Genomic DNA, 17,913 nt, shown 5'->3' with positions numbered 1-17,913 from the left:
TGTGCAACAGTGTTCTTTATTCAAAGAACTTCAAGGTCTTGGGAATATAGGCAGGCACTGAGAAGGTAAGGACTGAATGAACATCATCCCAGTCTTCTGTGTCAGAAGGAGGTTTGGGAGAATTAGATTGTTATTTACTGCAGCAATAATTCCCACTGGGGAAAGACTCCCTGAATATCTAATTAAGGACCAGCAGAAAGTAGTTGTGTAAGCCAGTTTTTGGTCCCTCTTGACCAACAAGGATAGAACATATCATCTAAACTCCAGTCAAAACTTGGGAATTAAGCAATCTGTGTAAGTCAAGTCCCAGAGAGAATTTCTTGAGAGTTATATAATCCTGTAGGATTGAAGAATCTGTCCCCATTCTTCTTACTTTCAGAACAGAAAATGATGATATGGCATTATCTGAAGGAAAGTCCTCTTTTCCTCTCATTTGATCACATTCCACATAGGGCTTATGGCACCTTAATATTTTGCTTGTTCATTTCTGAATCAATTGAAAATATGTTGTAATCTTCTGGATGTACATGGACTGGAAAAGTCACATTGAGGACATCCCAATGCTAGGTTTTCAAGTCCTGTCATGATTCATCACTGGGAAAGGGATAGGCAGTATAAAGGAAGTTGTAGGAGGTGGACTCAAAAGTCTGTAGATTTTCAGAAGTGCATATATCACTTTGGGCTGGGAAGACACTATACACAAGGTGGTTTATTCTCGGGACTTGGGTCTCCCAGGGCTTATGGCATATTGGTTTATAGTCAGCACTGGGAATAACACATTTTCATGCATGCACACATGTGTGGGTAAAAAGAATGCACACATGCACACATGCATGCACACACATCCATATGATTTTAGTTGTTTATTACTTAAATTTAAAGAGGGACATCATCTGAGGATGACCTGCTTCAGAATAATTTAAGAGAGCACATAGAAGTGGGCCAACGCCTCTTTGTACATGGTTAATTCTCAGGGAGACTAAGAAATGATGATCCAGAGGTCAACATCAACCTGGGATACCTGCCCCTCCACAGTCTGGGAGAGGTTTCTACAGGGTCAGAACACATACCAACAATGACCTCAGAAACTGTTCTTTGTAAAGATGCTATACAATCTTACTGAATTTTATTTTTTTATAAAATTCTATTTGTATGTTTGTAGGATGTCTTTGTGCTCACATATAAGTCTTAAACGGCCATAAATGTTAAACACACGGCGTTGTTGTTGCAAAATGAAAGATGTATAAACTATTTTCCTCCCAGAAAGCTAAGAGAAATTATGTTAATAATAGCTGTTTACTCTCTGTGTGGCCAGGCCACATTTGTGGCCAGACCAAACTCTTATCTTGAACTTCACTCAATATACAGCACTAGGCTTACCCCCCACCCCGAGGCCCTGATCAGGAGCTTGCTCATCTTGGGCCTGCTTCTGCAGTTAGTCTATCTTGATGGAAGATGTCCCTTGTAACTTACCAGGTTCCATGCAGTCATGTCTTAATCTTTGTTCTGCACATGGGATTGAGTTAGTTATATCCTGACAACTTATTTTCAACATTCCTTTATTAAATATACCTACAATAAACTTTGTGGTTGAAACAATACCTTCTACTGAGTCATGTTGAAGTCTATTGAACTGCCTTTTTCTTAGTCTTCCTTTGGTTGTTGCTTTGTTGACACTGGGGTCATAAACAGGTCACAGAGACACCATTGTGAATGTTTAGTTTGCATACACACACACACACACACACACACACACACACACACACACATGTATGTGCATCACATGCATACCTGGTACCCATGAAGAACAGAAGATTGTGTCGGATCTGAAAATGGTGCAGCTGGTTGTGAGTTGCAATGTAGGTGCTGGGAATCAAACCCTCATCATCAGAAAAACAATCACTTCTCTTACCTCTGAGCCATGCCTATAGATCAGATATGTAAATGTATTTTATTTATATCAATATAGTCATTCAGTGTGGTAAAAGGTTTTAGAGTTTATCACCTCATGTGAACAAAGAGTGGAAGAGAGTTTTACTAACTGCAGAACCATACCTGGGTGATGACAGGCTGACTGGAACATGTTTTTCATGAGGAATCTCATCAGAAGACACAATGTTAGAGAGATAGACTGCATAAAATGACCCAATCAATAATAAGTAAACAAGCTATAGCAAGAAAAAACACAGCAGGGAAAACTAGAACCTAAATATGCAATTGTATGTTTCCAAAATATCCAATTTTGACAACAAAATGAAAGATTGTAAAGAAACAGGAAACTACGACTTTACAGAAGAATAAAAAGCAACAGATATGGCCTGTGGAAAGAGCAGAAGCCATGTTTAACAAAAATGTGTCCAAGTAGCCATTTTAAAAATGATAGCAGATGGATTGGAGATCAGTAATGATTAAGTAAACAAAAGTATGAAGACAGTGTCAAATCATGAAGGAAATGAATGGCCAGAAATTATGTGGAAATGTTAAACAGAAATTCTGAGCTGGGAGTAAACAGTGGATATGGACTGTTCATGAAATGGACTCTACTAATTTAAAGAATAAAAATTAATAAATGGGAAATTTATAAATATGTATATAGAATTGTGGAAGTTGAAGAAAACAGGATGAAAAAATAAATACAGGGTGAAGGGTAAACAATGCAATTGAGCAAATAAGGGCAGTAAGGGCTCAGGGGAGAGAACAGGAAAAGCAATCTATGCAGAAATAATGGCTGAAAACTCAAATTAGAAAAGTCTCCTGACCTAGCCAGAGACCCTAGCATATTTGGTTTGCACCAGTGCCTAGAGCACTGGATCCTCACCCACTCGGCCCATATGCTAGTTGCAGCTCAACACCCCAGGTATTCTGACATATTCAGGGCCACAGGATTACCGGATTATAGGCTCACAGAAAGGACAGGCTTCAGTCAGAGACAGTGAGGCCAATTAACACAGATGGCAAGAGGCAAATGCAAGGACATAAGCAACAGAAACCAATATAACTTTGCAACATCGGAACCAGGTTTTCCCAACACAACAAGCCACTGATACCACAATACATCTGTAAGGCGAGATTCAGATCTAAATTCTCATTTCATGAAGATGATAGAAAGCTTTAGGTAGAACATAAATAACTCCCTCAAAGATATACATGTGAACACAAGTAAACAAGTAGAAGCCCTTGTGGGGCGCCGCCCACACATTCCCACGCATTCGCCATTACAAGATGGCGCTGATATCTGGCTGGAGTTAGCAGTAAACAAGCCATGTGCGCACAGGCTGGGTAACTTCCGCTTCATGAGTTCCGCCTCTTCCGTGGCGTCATAGGGCCTGGTGAGTTTCAACCAATCAGGGGGCTCCGCGTCCAAGGCAAGGACTGATCCCTTTATAGGGGAAAAGCTGGATAGCTCCTCTGCTGCCTCTCTCTTCCTCTCTCTTCTTCGCTCTCTCTCCCTCTCTTCTCCTCTCTCTCTTCCTCTCTTCTTCCTCTCTTTCTCCCGTTGGTTTTCGGCCGTCTCGTGGAGCTTGTTCGTCCTGTTCGTCTCCTTGGATCTCTTGGTTTTCTCCGTCTTTTTCGTTCCGTGAAGCAAGTACAGGTTTTTCCAGATTAATAAAGTTTACCGCAGAAGGATTCTATTTTGTGTGCCGCGTCGTTCTTGCAGGCGAGACGGTTGCGCGGGACATCTGGTGCCTCAAACCCGGGAAATTCGACCACTCCATCGTCTGCACCACAGAATTCAGAACTGCGGGGAGATTAGTTCGGCAAGGTATGTCTGATCCTGGATCTTTCTTTAATTTGGTTTAAATCTTCCACGGCCGTGTGAAGAGCCTGTAGAGGCTCCGGTCTTCGTCAGTGCAGTTTTTATTCTCTTCCTCTTAATTTCCTCTGTGTCCAACGGGGCTGGTGTTAATTTTGTTCTTAAGTCGGATGTAGATAAGCAGAGGCACCCCTGCGTTCCATAAGTCTTTGTAGATAAAAAAAAAGCGAGAACGCGCTGAGACTTGCCTTTCAGTTTCGCCTTGGGCCGCCACGCAAATAAGCCGCGGGCATTACATCGCTGTGATGGGCTCTTCACACTCGACCATTACAGCCCTGCAGTCAATTCTTAAGCAGAGAGATTTAGAATTGCCCACCCGCATCTTGCAGCGTTTTGTAAGAGAGGTTGAGTGTACTGCCCCTTGGTTTGCAGTTTCTGGGTCTCTCTCACCAGCCTCATGGAACAGATTGGGTAGAGAATTAAACTGTGCGCAGAATGCTGGAGACCTCGGGCCCGGAACCATGGCCATTTGGACGATGGTACAAAATTGTTTAAGAGATGAGAGTTGTAGGCCCGCCGTCGCTGCGGGGCAAGAGGTATTGAGTGAAGCGCAGGATAGGCTATCAGAAGCCGAACAGAGTGAGAGAATGGGCGCGCGCAGGAAAAGGTATTATCCCCCTAAAGAAAAAGGACCTCCAGAAACGCGGTATAGCGGGAGAGTAGCTACCCACGAACCTTCAGATTATCATTCCCTTATGCCCTCTAATGTTAGGAGAAGGGGAGTCAGTTTGTACCCTGTAGAAGACTTCGAGGCTCTAGACATTGATAGCCCCGAGACTTCAGATGATGATTATGAGCGAGAAGGCTTAGACCCAGAAGAGGAGGCAGGGGTAGATGAAGGAGCAGCTAGTTATGAGGAAAAAGGATATTATCCTGACGAGCAGTATAGGCCCACGCGCTTGTCCCCAGTTGTCCCGACAGCGCCTCCTTTACCAGTAGCCCCTCCTTATGAGACACGCGCACCTTTAAAAGCCTTCTCATTCCTCCCAGAGAGAGTAAAGAAACAGGTGCGTCTTGCATTATGCCACAAAAATTTGATGATTTTAAAAGAGGCATTTCCTATATTGCTACAGGCCCTAAAAAGTAAGGGCCTATATATTGCCACAGAAAAGCTCCAGATTTTTGATACTGGTCAATTCCTAGGGTCTGTGGTATTTATTCACTGATAGGATTGTCCCTCAAAAGCTCGAGATAAGAAGGGATCACCTCCACACTCTTAATGATTTTCAAAAATTACTGGGAGACATTAATTGGCTTAGACCTTTTCTTAAGATTCCTTCTGCTGAACTTAAACCCTTATTCTATGTTTTAGAAGGAGATCCGCATGTCTCCTCACCTAGAAGTTTGACCCCGCAAGCAGAAAGAGCGTTACAGTTGGTAGAAGAAGCTATACAGGATGCACAATTGGTTCACATGGATTATGATAAACCTTTTTCATTATGTGTTTTTAAAACAAACCGGCTCCCTACTGCAGTGCTTTGGCAGCAAGGACCCTTATTGTGGGTACATCCTAATGCCTCGCCAGCTAAAATAATTGACTGGTATCCAGATGCTGTGGCACAATTAGCGCTGAGGGGGCTAAAATCTGCCATCACGCATTTTGGCAGTGAGCCACAGCTGTTAATTGTTCCCTATAATGCCATGCAGGTTTCCACTCTTGCTGCCACTTCAAATGATTGGGCTATCTTAGTCACTTCCTTTTCAGGAAAAATAGACAATCATTACCCAAAACATCCAATTTTACAGTTTGCTTTAACTCAACCTGTTGTTTTTCCCAAAGTAACGTCCTGTAGTCCCCTAAAAGAAGGGTTAGTTATTTATACTGACGGTTCCAAAACTGGGCTGGGGGCTTTTGTGGTTAACGGTCAGGTCTACTCGAGGCAGTATACAGAAACCTCCCCACAGGTGGTAGAATGTTTAGTGGTTCTTGAGGTTTTACAACGTTTTTCAGAGCCTATAAATATAGTGTCTGATTCATCTTATGTCGTTAATGCTGTCAATTTGCTTGAGGCGGCTGGCATTATTAAACCGTCTAGCAGAGTTGCCTCAATTTTTGCGCAAATTCAAAATTGCCTTCTAGCCAGAAGATCACCCTTTTATATTACTCACATTAGAGCTCATTCTGGATTGCCAGGACCTATGGCTCAAGGCAATGATTTGGCAGACAGGGCTACAAAAATAATTGCTATAGCCATGTCTTCGCCGCTAGAGGCTGCTAAAAGTTTTCACAAAAACTTTCATGTAACTTCTGAAACTTTGCGGCGCCGCTTTTCCATTTCCAGAAAACAGGCTCGCGATATTGTTGTCAATTGCCAAAATTGCAGTCAGTTTCTGCCTGCGCCCCACTCGGGGGTTAATCCTCGGGGCATCCAGCCTCTTCAAATATGGCAAATGGACGTTACCCATGTCCCCGCCTTTGGTAAGCTGCAATATGTACATGTATCCATTGATACCTGTTCAGGAATAATTGTAGCCACTCCCTTATCTGGAGAAAAGGCCTCACATGCCATCCAACATTGCTTGGAGGCTTGGAGTGCCTGGGGTAAGCCAAAGTTCTTAAAGACAGACAACGGACCGGCTTTTACCTCACAAAAATTTCAACAATTTTGTAGCCAAATGGCTGTGACTCATCTTACAGGTTTGCCGTATAATCCACAAGGACAAGGTATTGTGGAACGTGCTCACCGCACTCTTAAATCATATCTAATAAAACAGAAAGGGGGGATTATGCAGGCTTTGCCCCCTGTGCCTAGGACAGCAGTATCCATGGCACTGTTCACCTTAAATTTTTTAAATCTTGATGACCATGGCCATACGGCAGCTGAAAGGCATTGCCTACCCATGGATAAACCAAAAGAGATGGTAAAATGGAAAGATGTTATAACTAATAAATGGAAAGGACCGGATCTTGTGTTGATAAGATCCAGGGGAGCTGTTTGTGTTTTTCCTCAGGATGAAAATAATCCTTTCTGGGTTCCCGAGAGGCTCACGTGAAAAACGGCAGAGACTCCTGATGACAGCCCTGCTCCTGACGCGGTGGAACCAGAGAGCCAGAGAAGAGACGAGATGGGCGATTCTGTCGGCATTCCTGAAACCAATTCCAGTGGAACTTGATGCTACAGTCTCCCCTAACCTTTTCACCCCCGATACTAACTTGGGTGGGGGTGGGACTCTTGGGAGCAATCCTTTGCTGCGGACTTGCGTTGCTTCTCTGGCTGGTTTGTAAGCTCGAGGCCCAAACAAAAAAGAGACAAGGTGGTTACTGCCCAAGCGCCTGTCGCTCTAGAACATGCAGCATCAGCCGATATCTGTTTGTCTTTGCTTAAGCAGTAGGTCGCCGGCCAGACAGCTCTTGCACTCCTAGAACTTCGGTTCATTGCACAGGATTAGAGTGTCTGGTTTGAGCAGCCCATGAGGGATGCCGAGCTTAGCATCGCACTGAGAAACCCCTGGTCGCGGGGCATTCTCCGGGAGATACACCTTAATGAGGATTTGACCTCTATCTCCGCCCTCCTAATATGGGTGTCCTACTTTGCTCAAAGTATAAAAGATAGGGGGAGATGTGGGGCGCCGCCCACACATTCCCACGCTTCCGTCATTACAAGATGGCGCTGATATCCGGCTGTGGGGCACCGCCCACACATTCCCACGCATTCGCCATTACAAGATGGCGCTGATATCTGGCTGGAGTTAGCAGTAAACAAGCCATGTGCGCACAGGCTGGGTAACTTCCGCTTCATGAGTTCCGCCTCTTCCGTGGCGTCATAGGGCCTGGTGAGTTTCAACCAATCAGGGGGCTCCGCGTCCAAGGCAAGGACTGATCCCTTTATAGGGGAAGGGCTGGATAGCTCCTCTGCTGCCTCTCTCTTCCTCTCTCTTCTTCGCTCTCTCTCCCTCTCTTCTCCTCTCTCTCTTCCTCTCTTCTTCCTCTCTTTCTCCCATTAGTTTTCGGCCGTCTCGTGGAGCTTGTTCGTCCTGTTCGTCTCCTTGGATCTCTTGGTTTTCTCCGTCTTTTTCGTTACGTGAAGCAAGTACCGGTTTTTCCAGATTAATAAAGTTTACCGCAGAAGGATTCTATTTTGTGTGCCGCGTCGTTCTTGCAGGCGAGACGGTTGCGCGGGACAAGCCCTTAAAGAGGAAACACAAATCCCTTAGAGAAATATAGGAGACAATCAAGGTAGTGAAGGAATTGAACAAAATCATCCAGGATAAAAAATGGAAATTAAAACATTAAAGGAAACACAAACCTGGAGATCGAACACCTAGGAAAAAAGGAGGAGTCAGAGATGCAATCATCACCAACAGAATACAAGATATGGAAAAGAATCTCAGGTGTAGAAGATACTGTAGAAGACATCAACACAACAGTCAAGGAACATGCAAAAGGAAAGAGTTCCTAACCCCAAACATTCAAGAAATCCAGGACACAATAAAAGACCAAACTTAATAATTGGTTTAGAAGAGAGTAAAGATTCCCAACTCAAAGGGCCAGCAAACATCTTCAACAAAATTATAGAAGAAACCTTTCCTAACCTAAAGATAATGATGCCCATAAACATACAAGAAGCCTACATAACCCCAAGGAGATTGGACCAGAAAAAAATTCCTCCTGTCACATAATAATTAAAACAACAAGTTCACAGAACAAAGAAAGAATATTGAAAGCTGTAAGATGAAAAAGTCAAGTAACATATAAGTCAGACCTAACAGAATTACATTATACTTCTCAACATATTCTCAAAAAGCCATAAGATCATGGGCAGAAGTTATACAAAGCTTAAGAGAACACAAATGCAACCCCAGGCCAGCAAAACTTTCAAATACCACAGATGGAGAAACCTCAACAGATACAATAACATTGAATTATTCCCATGTATTGTATTGTGCCACCATGGACTATGGCTGATCTTCAGTGAAAACAAAAACAACAGAAAACTCACAGACTCTAGGAAGCTGAACAACTATGTGCTCAACAATAATTTGGTCAGGGAAGAAAAAAAAAGAAAATAAAGACTTTATAGAATTTAATAAAAATGAAGACACAAAATATCCAAACATAGGACACAATGAAAGCAGTGCTAGGAGGAAAACTCATAACCCTGAGTGGCTCCATAAGAAATTGAAGAGATCATACAGCAGAAGTTTAATAGAACATTTAAAATATCTAGCACAAAAAAAGCAAATTCACCCAAGTGGAGTAGAAGGTAGGAAATAATCAAACTCTTGGCTGAAATCAACCAAGCAAACCCTTTCCTCTTGTGTCTTATTGAGATGTCTCATTGGTTTCCAAATGTGCGTGTTCTTCATCTTTCAATATGATAAGTTGTGGGTGTTTGTAGTAGGTTTTAGCAACCATAATGACAATGATCCATCCTCATTCTGTAGAAAAGAACAGGCTTCTAACTAGAAGCTTCAAACTCATTGACATGGGGGAGGAAAATTTCCTAAACAGAACTCCAATCAAGAAGTGACAATTGGAACTTCATGAAATTGAAATGCTTTTGTAAGGTAAAGAAAATAATCAATAGGTCAAGTCATTGGCAACCTACAGATTGAGAAAAAAATCTTCACCAAACCCATATCTGAGAGAGGACTAATATCCAAAATATATAAAGAACTCAGGAAGCCAACCTCCAAAGAAACCAAACAACCTAATTAAAAACCAAAGAATAGAACTAAAGAATTCACAACACGGGTATCTTGAATGGCTGAGAAACACTTAAAGAATGTTCAAAACCCTTAGTGATCAGGGAAATGCAAATCAAAATGACACTGAGATTCCACCTTACACATATAAGAATAGCTAAGATCATAAATTCAAGTGACAGCACATGTTAGTGAGGATGTAGAGAAAGAGGAACACTCTGCCATTGGGATTGCAATCTGATACAGTGAGATCTAGAACTGAGGTTTTCAGCTATTTCTGTAAAAAAATACCTGAGAAAATTAACAGAGACTCAGTGTCTGACATCTCAGTTCACATTTGCTTAGTATAGTTGCTTTGGATTCATGAAGTTTCAAATATCAAGGTGGACATGTGTGCTGGAGAGGTCTGTTCTTCTCACAGCATCCTCAAAGCAAACAATAGAACAAGAGATGGGTTGGAATTTATAAATGGTCATTATTTACAGGGAGAAATTAGCTAGAATTTGTTGTACAACCATAATCTCATTTGGTAAAAATTCTTATATTTGTTACTAAACTAAATTTATAATCTCTACATTGGCATAAAATTTGTTTGAAACAAGCTAAGATTTTCATTGACCTAAGTTTTCCCTATCGTTACAAAAAATTTTAAAAGTACAAGGTTTTGACCCAGTCCTTCTATTGATGCCATTTCAAACTTCTGAGTTGATTAAACATAGTAACTAATGGTGAAATAACAAATTCACTTGTTATGCTCACCATTAGGGTGTTTTCAAAGCGTTCTTATAAGAGATAGCAGAGAAGAATTAACATACGACAATCCAGATCATTTTGTATAGATACACAGTTTTCAAAAAAATCAAATATCCACAAAATATGACATTTGATGTATTTATCTTTTATTGAGACATATCTGTTCCTAAGAGTATCCTTTAGTGGATTCAAAGAAGAAACTGAACACCTCTCTCTCTCCAGGTGAGGTAATACTTTGTGGCTAGGTAGCCAATGGGCAGAAACTGCCTATTTCATCTACAGACAAATACTGTCCAAAAAGAGACATTTTATGCAAAATATTGACTAATAATCTCTGCCAATCCAGAATTATCAGTCCTTAATGATCCCTACATTTCAAAGTTCTGTCGGATAGTCCTGGACCAGAAGGATACATGTAAAATGAGATATGCTGAATCTAATAGAAATAAAAGTGGGGGAAAGCCTTGAATACTTGAGCACAGGGGCAAATTCCTGAAGAGAACACAAATGGCTTACACTTTAAGATAAAAAATTGACAATGGGACCTCATAAAAATGAAAAGCGTCTGTAAGGCAAAGGATACTATCAACAAGACAAAATGGCAACCCACGGATTGGGAAAAGATCTTTACCGACTCTACATATGAAAGAGGGCTAATATCCAAAATATACAGAAAACAAAAGAATTTAAACTCCAGAGAACCAAATAACACAATTTAAAAAGTGAAGAACAGAGCTAAACAGAGAATTCTCAACCAAGGAACCTGGAATGGCTGAGAATCACTTAAAGAACTCTTCAACATCCTTAGTCATCAGGGAAGTGCAAATCAAAATGATCCTGAGATTCTACCTCACACCAATCAGAATGGCTAAGATAAAAAACTCAGGTGACAGCAAATGCTGGTGAGAATGTGGAGAAAGAGAAACACTTCTTCATTGCTATTAAACAGCAAGCTGGTAAAACTACTTTGGAAATCTATTTGGCAGTTTCTGAAAAAACTGGAAATACTTCTACTTAAACAACCAGCTCTACCATTGCTTGGCATATATGCAAAAATTGTTCCAACATATAACAAGGACACATGCTCCACTATGTTCATAGCAACTTTATTTATAATAGCCAGAAGCTGGAAAAAACCCAGATGTCCCTCAAACTAAGAATGATACAGAATATATGGTATGGTGACACAATTGAGTACTACTCAGCTATTTAAAATAATGACTTCTTGAAATTCACAGGTAAATAGGTGGATCTAGAAAATAGCATCCTTAGTGAGATACCCCAGTTACCACAGAACACACATGAGATGTATTCACTGAAAAGTGGATATTAGCCCAAAAGCTCACAATGCCCATGATTCAACACACAGACCATAGAGAGCTTAGAAGGTAGGATGACCAGGGTGTAAATGCTTCTGAACGGCCTTGAGGAGGGAACATTAGAGAGAGAGGGGGAGATCTGGGAGAGAGGAGTGGGAGGAAATAGAGCAGCAGCATCAGGTACTGGATGAGATGAGAGAGAGGTAAAGAAGGGCAGGAAATTGAATACAAATATTTATCAGGGGAAGATGAGGAACTGAAAATAAGTACTGGAGGGTACAAGACACCAGGAGAAAGGAGAGGCTTTCAGGACCCAGTGGGGCTGACTTTAGACAAAATGTGCAGAAAGTAGGAGATAGAAGTTGTAGAGACCACCTCCAGTAGATAGGCATGGCCCCTGGTGAAGGATTGGGGCACCCACACATCTCAAAGTTTTTAACCCAGAAATGTTCCTGTCCAAAGGAAGAAAAAAACAAAAACAAAAAAAATGAAGCAGAGACTGAAGCAAGAGCCATCTGGAGACTACCCACATGGAGAACCATCCTGTCTACAGACAGCAAACTTAGGCAGTTGCCGTGTTAAGAGGTACTTGATGACAGGAACCTAGGGTGGCTGTTCTTTGGGAAGTTCTGCCAGCAATTGACCAATGCAGATCAGGATGCTTGGAGCCATCCATCAGCTTGAACTCAGGGTGTCCGTGGGGGAGCTGCAGAAGAACTAGAGGAGCAGAGGAGAATTACAACCCCATAGGAAGAACAACCTTGGCTGGCCTGACCACCTAGTTCTCCCAGAGACTAGACTACCAACCAAGGAGTGTACAGAGAGGGATCCATGACTCTAGATCTATCTATCTATCTATCTATCTATCTATCTATCTATCTATCTATCTATCTATTTATCTATCTATCTTTATATAGATATAGATATAGATATAGATATAGATATAGATGATATAGATATAGATATAGATATAGATATAGATAGATATGGATATGGATATGGATATGGATATAGATATAGATAGATATAGATATAGATATAGATATAGATAGATATAGATATAGATATAGATATAGATAGATATAGATATAGATATAGATATAGATATAGATATAGATATAGATATAGATATAGATATAGATATAGATATAGATATAGATATAGATGTAGCAAATGATGGCCTTTTCTGACAGCAATGGGAGAGGAGGCCTTTGGCTTGTGGAGGTTTGGTGTCCCAGTGAAAGGGTATGATGGGGATGGAGAGGGTGTGTGGGTGGGGTTGCATACTAATGGTGGCAAAAAGGAGAGTGAGAGAAGGTGGATGTGGGATGGGGGGTGTTGTGAAGATGTAACCAAGAAGTCAGATATCATTTGAAATGTAAAGGAATAAAATGATTAAATAAAAAAGTAAAGAATAGAAAAAGTATGAGAAAATAATTCATATATTTCAAAACAACTTTTGTTTCATTTTCTTTATTGAGATAAAATTTCACAGTGCAGCCTATGATCCAGAACCCATAATATAACCTGGGTGGGCACAAACTTCTGATCCTCCCACCTTAGGCCACTCATGCTCATTTCAAAAGTTCAGAGATATTAGTGTTTTCAAAGTAATTTTCAAAATACACAGTACACCTTCATGTTTTAAAAGAGAAATAGAATTATTAAGTCAGGGACATACATGAAGTTAATTAAAATAAATGTATAAAGACTTGAAGTAATTAAGAACATGTGTTTTATAAAATAAATCTTGAAGGTTTAGATGCAGACAACTATTTGAGTAAAATTATTTGAGTGCATGTACTTCATATGACAGAAAGTGATAATCTTCACAATTGACCTACATGCTTTATACTGGGAATGTAGTAGGCATTTCCCATTTAATTAACCATTTTCGTGTCTTAATATTGTATACGATACATGTTCATGAGAAAATTAAACATCACCTCAAATGAATAGTAGAAATTTTTGTGTAGCTTCAAGTAAATTGCACCATAACATTGTGAGATTGATATATATTGATATCAAGTTCTCTCTGTATTTCTGTTTCTTTCTCCCCATTCTCTCATTCTCTCTCCCTCCCTCCCTCCCCCCTCTCTCTCCCTGTGTGTGTGTGTGTGTGTGTGTGTCTGTCTTTCTGTTTGTCTTTCTGAGACAGGGTTTCCACATAGTCCCACTGTCTTGGAACTCACTAGTAGACAAACCTAGCAGACATGCTAGAAAATCAGAAAGTGTGCACAGCAAACAAACAATAAGCAAGCACATGTAAAACTGAGATGACAAAAGTTTGATAAAATGTCAGATTAAACAATGACCTGGAACGAGAAAATGTGAGAAAAAAAGAGGGATTTGTGGAAATTAGGCAACCACGAAGATCCTGATCAAAACAAACAGCTCATCGAAGGTCTTAAGCAGAACAGAAATTGGAAGAAGAAAGAGTGAGAAAACCAGAGTCAAGGAGAAGGAGACTGCAAGCTGAGGTTCAGAGAGAAAAGAAGAGCCTATGACAATGGAAGGAGATAAGGCAGGTAGTGCTGCCAGACACATACATGACAAAACTCTCACTCTATGGGGGAAAAGGTAGGAATGGAAAAATGGCTTTTAGAAAAAAATGTCTGAAGATGTCTCCAGTTTTTTTTGTGAAATCAATAATCTATACATCTCAGAAGTCCTACCACCTTTACCCATAAAGAGGGGGAAAACTAGAGTTCTTAGATGTCTCCTGTGCCTAGCTGTTCACAGGGGCTCACAGTGGACAATATCTATGAGATGTCTATGAGCAGAAGCTAGACACCAGAAGCAGAGCAAGGGGGTGTGAAGTCTCACTGCCAGCCTTTGGCAGGAGAGCTGTTGGCAAGTGTTCACCATTAGGAAAGAAAGGGTCAGTTTTCTTTAAGTGTGCAGCACCTTTATCTCAACTACAGTCTTGTGAAGACCAGATGTCATAATATATGGCAGCACAAGCTAAAATGATAAGAGTGAGAGAGAGAGAGACAGAGACAGAGACAGAGAGAGTCGGTGGGAGGAAGGAAACAAAAGGAGGAAGAAAGAATGGAAGACAGACTGAAAGAGAGACAGAAAGGGAGAGTGAAACAGAAAGAAACAAAGAAAAATAAAAAGATAAAAGCAAATAAATGAAAATTTTTATTACAGTTGCATAATGAAAATGTTAGAAATAAAAATAAACATGATCAGCAAAACCAAGTTACTGGCACTACCATTAAAAGTTTTACAGTGAAGCGAAAATTGAAAGCTTATAAATTTTTTCTTAAGTGAACAATTCAGGAGAGCCAGGCCTGCAGACTATGGCTCATAAAAAATAAACATTCCCCCCCAACAATGTCAACCACATACTAGCTATATAAGGAGAACACCAGCAAACATGGATAGAGGCATAAAAGAGGGCAGAGGGACTGACATGTCTGCAGACTAGAATTGTAGATGGAACAGTTCGTTTTTTAATAAATTTACATGTGTCCTGCTTAATGTTAGATGCTATATAATGCCCATATTACAAGAATAACATAATAAGTCCAAGTCAGCAGCAGAAGTACAGCTTCCTGAGGCTGCAGACCCTCCCTTCTCAACCACCAACTCTGACCTTCCTGTGAGATTGTCTCATGTTGCAGTCTCTGTGGTGAGAAGGATGAACAGGTGTCATTTCTTAGAAGTGCTCTGGATACTCCCAGTTGTGTGCTGGCATTCTGAAAGGGACATGGAGCATTGCAAAGAAAGTCAGTAGCAGACAGGTCTTGATACAGTGAAACACAAGATGTTGTAAGCGCAACTGAACACAGGAGCAGAGGACCTGCTGATGCCAATAGAATAGTAGCTCACCTATTTCCCTGAATATGGTGAGTGTGTATACCTGCTTTTTGGCCAATCAGAGTCCAGTATTGTAGTGTACTGCATGAAGACAGCCATCCAGAATTATCCCAACTTGGATACCACACACCATCTGCAGCAGGAGTCAATTGCTCATTCTAACATCTGACCCACTTATGACCGTACCATTAGTCCCTTTCCAGTGTTGTCCCATTGAGCCTCCTCGCTCATCTCCACAATTGTGCAGTGAGCTCATAGGGCATTCTGCCAAGACATGGACATGACAATCCAAATGATGATATTTCTTAAACATTTTTTTCATTTTTAACCTTAAAGATTGTATTCTGTGCTCTGTATTTGGTAGAGTTGTAGATTCTTTCCTTACAAAAGACAAGTGCTAAATTTAAGATAATTTACAAGATAAGAAAAATTCTTAGATATTAGTTCCCTCTGTAATATTTGACAATTTCAACATTATTGCTTAGACAGAAATCTCATGGTAAGCATTTTCCTTAAAGCCCCTTTCATGTCTTTGTTCCTCAGGCTGTAGATGAAAGGGTTCAGCATGGGGGTCACCACTGTGTACATCATGGCAGCTGCCATGTCCCTCCCAGGTGAGTGAGAGGATGAGGGGTTGAAATACAGGGATATGATGGTGCCATAGAAGAGACAGACCACAGCCAGGTGTGAGCCACAGGTGGAGAAGGCTTTCAATCTTCCTCCTGTGGATGATATTCTCAGTACTGCACAACCAATAAGGATATAAGACATAAGGATGCAAAAAAATGGGGCTAACATTATCAGCCCTGCAACAATAAGAATCATCAGGTCATTGACATGTGTGTCTGAGCAGGAGAGTTTAAGAAGAGGAGTCACATCACAGAAAAAGTGGGGGATGATGTTGTTTCCACAGAAGGAGAGTCGAGCCATGAGCAGGGTGTGCAACAGACAGTACAGGTTGGCTACCACCCATAAACCCCCAACAAGAAGAGCACAAAGCTGATGAGTCATCTTTGTTGTGTAGTTTAAAGGGTGGCATATGGCCACAAATCGGTCATAGGCCATCACAGCCAGCAGAAAATTTTCCATGTCCACAAACACACACATAAAATACATCTGTGTGAGACACCCAGAGAAGGAAATGGCCTGATTTTCAAGTATGTAGTTGGCCAGTACCTTGGGGACAGTTGTGGAGGAAAAGCAGGCATCTACAAAGGACAGGTTGCTGAGGAAGAAGTACATGGGGGTGTGCAGCTGGGAGTCTGTGCTGATGGCCAGGATGATGAGCAGGTTTCCCAGGACATTGGCCAGGTACATGATGAGGAAGAGCAGGAAGAGGAGTTGCTGATGTTCCGGCAACCTTGTGAGTCCAAGGAGGAGGAACTCAGAAACACTCGACTGGTTGATGTTGTTCATGAGTGTGAGCCCAGCTAAAGAAAAAAGAAGCAGTGGTCAGAAAACTGTCTCTAGGTTTGAATGCCACAACTGGGTTCACATCAGCTCTGCATTGGAGTTTCTGATTTAATATCCATGCCTATTTTCCACATACTCAATTTATAAATCCCAGTTTTAGGTTATGTTGGTTCCCTAAATAGAGCCACTTGTTTAGTTTTTTGGGGGGAATTGGCATAATATACCATAACTGTCCAGTTCTACAAATTTACCTTGGAGTTGTTAGAAAATAGAGTTTTTTATTCTAAGTGTTGGAAAGTCTTGAGAAGATAGGAAGATTCTGAAAAGATGAAGATTGATGATCCACATAAGAGCCCTCTGTGTCAGAAGAAGGTCTGGGAGAAATAGACAGTTATTTACTGCAGCATGAAGTCCCACTGGGGAAATGCTCCCTGAGTTTCTCATTAAGGACCAGCAGAAAGAAGTTGTGTAAGCCAGCTCTCGGTCCCTCTTGTAAACAAGAACTGAACATATCATCTAAGCTACAGTCAGAACTTGGGAATGAAGCAATCTGTGTGCAGTCAAGTCCCAGAGAGAATTCCCTGAGACTGATGTAAGCCTATAGGGTTGAAGAATCAGTCCCCATTCTTCTTCATCTCAGCACAGAAGATGATGATATGGAAGTATCTGATGAGAATACTTCTCAGATTTGCTCAGATTCCACACAGGGCTTATGGCACATTTGCTTATAGGCAGCCCCTTACATAAATGGCATTACAAAGTCAGGTTCCATTCTGCAAAATATCCAGTGTAAAGTTCAATGAGAGAATAGCTAGATGGAGCAGTGTGTTGTCCTCCATGGTAGAAGAAGAGCTACGCTCAGACACCCACATCCATGAGGATGATGTCTTCCCAGTCCATAAGGATGTGTGCACTTAGGAAAATCTATGGACACTTGAGTCCAGCTCCAACTGCTTCTTTTATACCTCCCATCCCTTCCCCAGAGATAACTTATGAGGCTTCAAAACCTAACCTGGGGACATCCTCAGTGTGACTTGTCATGTCCATGTACATCCAGAAGCTTACAACTTACCCCACTTGATTTACAGATGAACAAACAAATTTCTAAGAGAAGACAACAAAAACTGCAAACAGGAAGAGCAT

At 41.1% G+C, this 17,913-nt stretch overlaps 1 protein-coding gene across 1 annotated transcript; it reads right to left on the bottom strand.

Annotated features, from left to right (window-relative positions):
* Nucleotides 1-15,831: 15,831 nt before the first annotated feature.
* Nucleotides 15,832-16,773, bottom strand: LOC308440330 (olfactory receptor 1f45-like; the record flags this gene model as incomplete). The annotated part of the gene is made up of 1 exon (XM_080942366.1): nucleotides 15,832-16,773. One exon carries the CDS (start codon nucleotides 16,771-16,773, stop codon nucleotides 15,832-15,834), a length of 942 nt encoding a protein of 313 aa, XP_080798492.1.
* Nucleotides 16,774-17,913: the final 1,140 nt, after the last annotated feature.

Source organism: Micromys minutus (genome assembly GCF_963924665.1).
Source record: "Micromys minutus genome assembly, chromosome: 31".
NCBI classification, from domain to species: domain Eukaryota; kingdom Metazoa; phylum Chordata; class Mammalia; order Rodentia; family Muridae; genus Micromys; species Micromys minutus.
The sequence above is the reverse complement of the archived record's forward strand: the minus strand, read 5'-3'. Positions and strand labels throughout refer to the sequence as shown.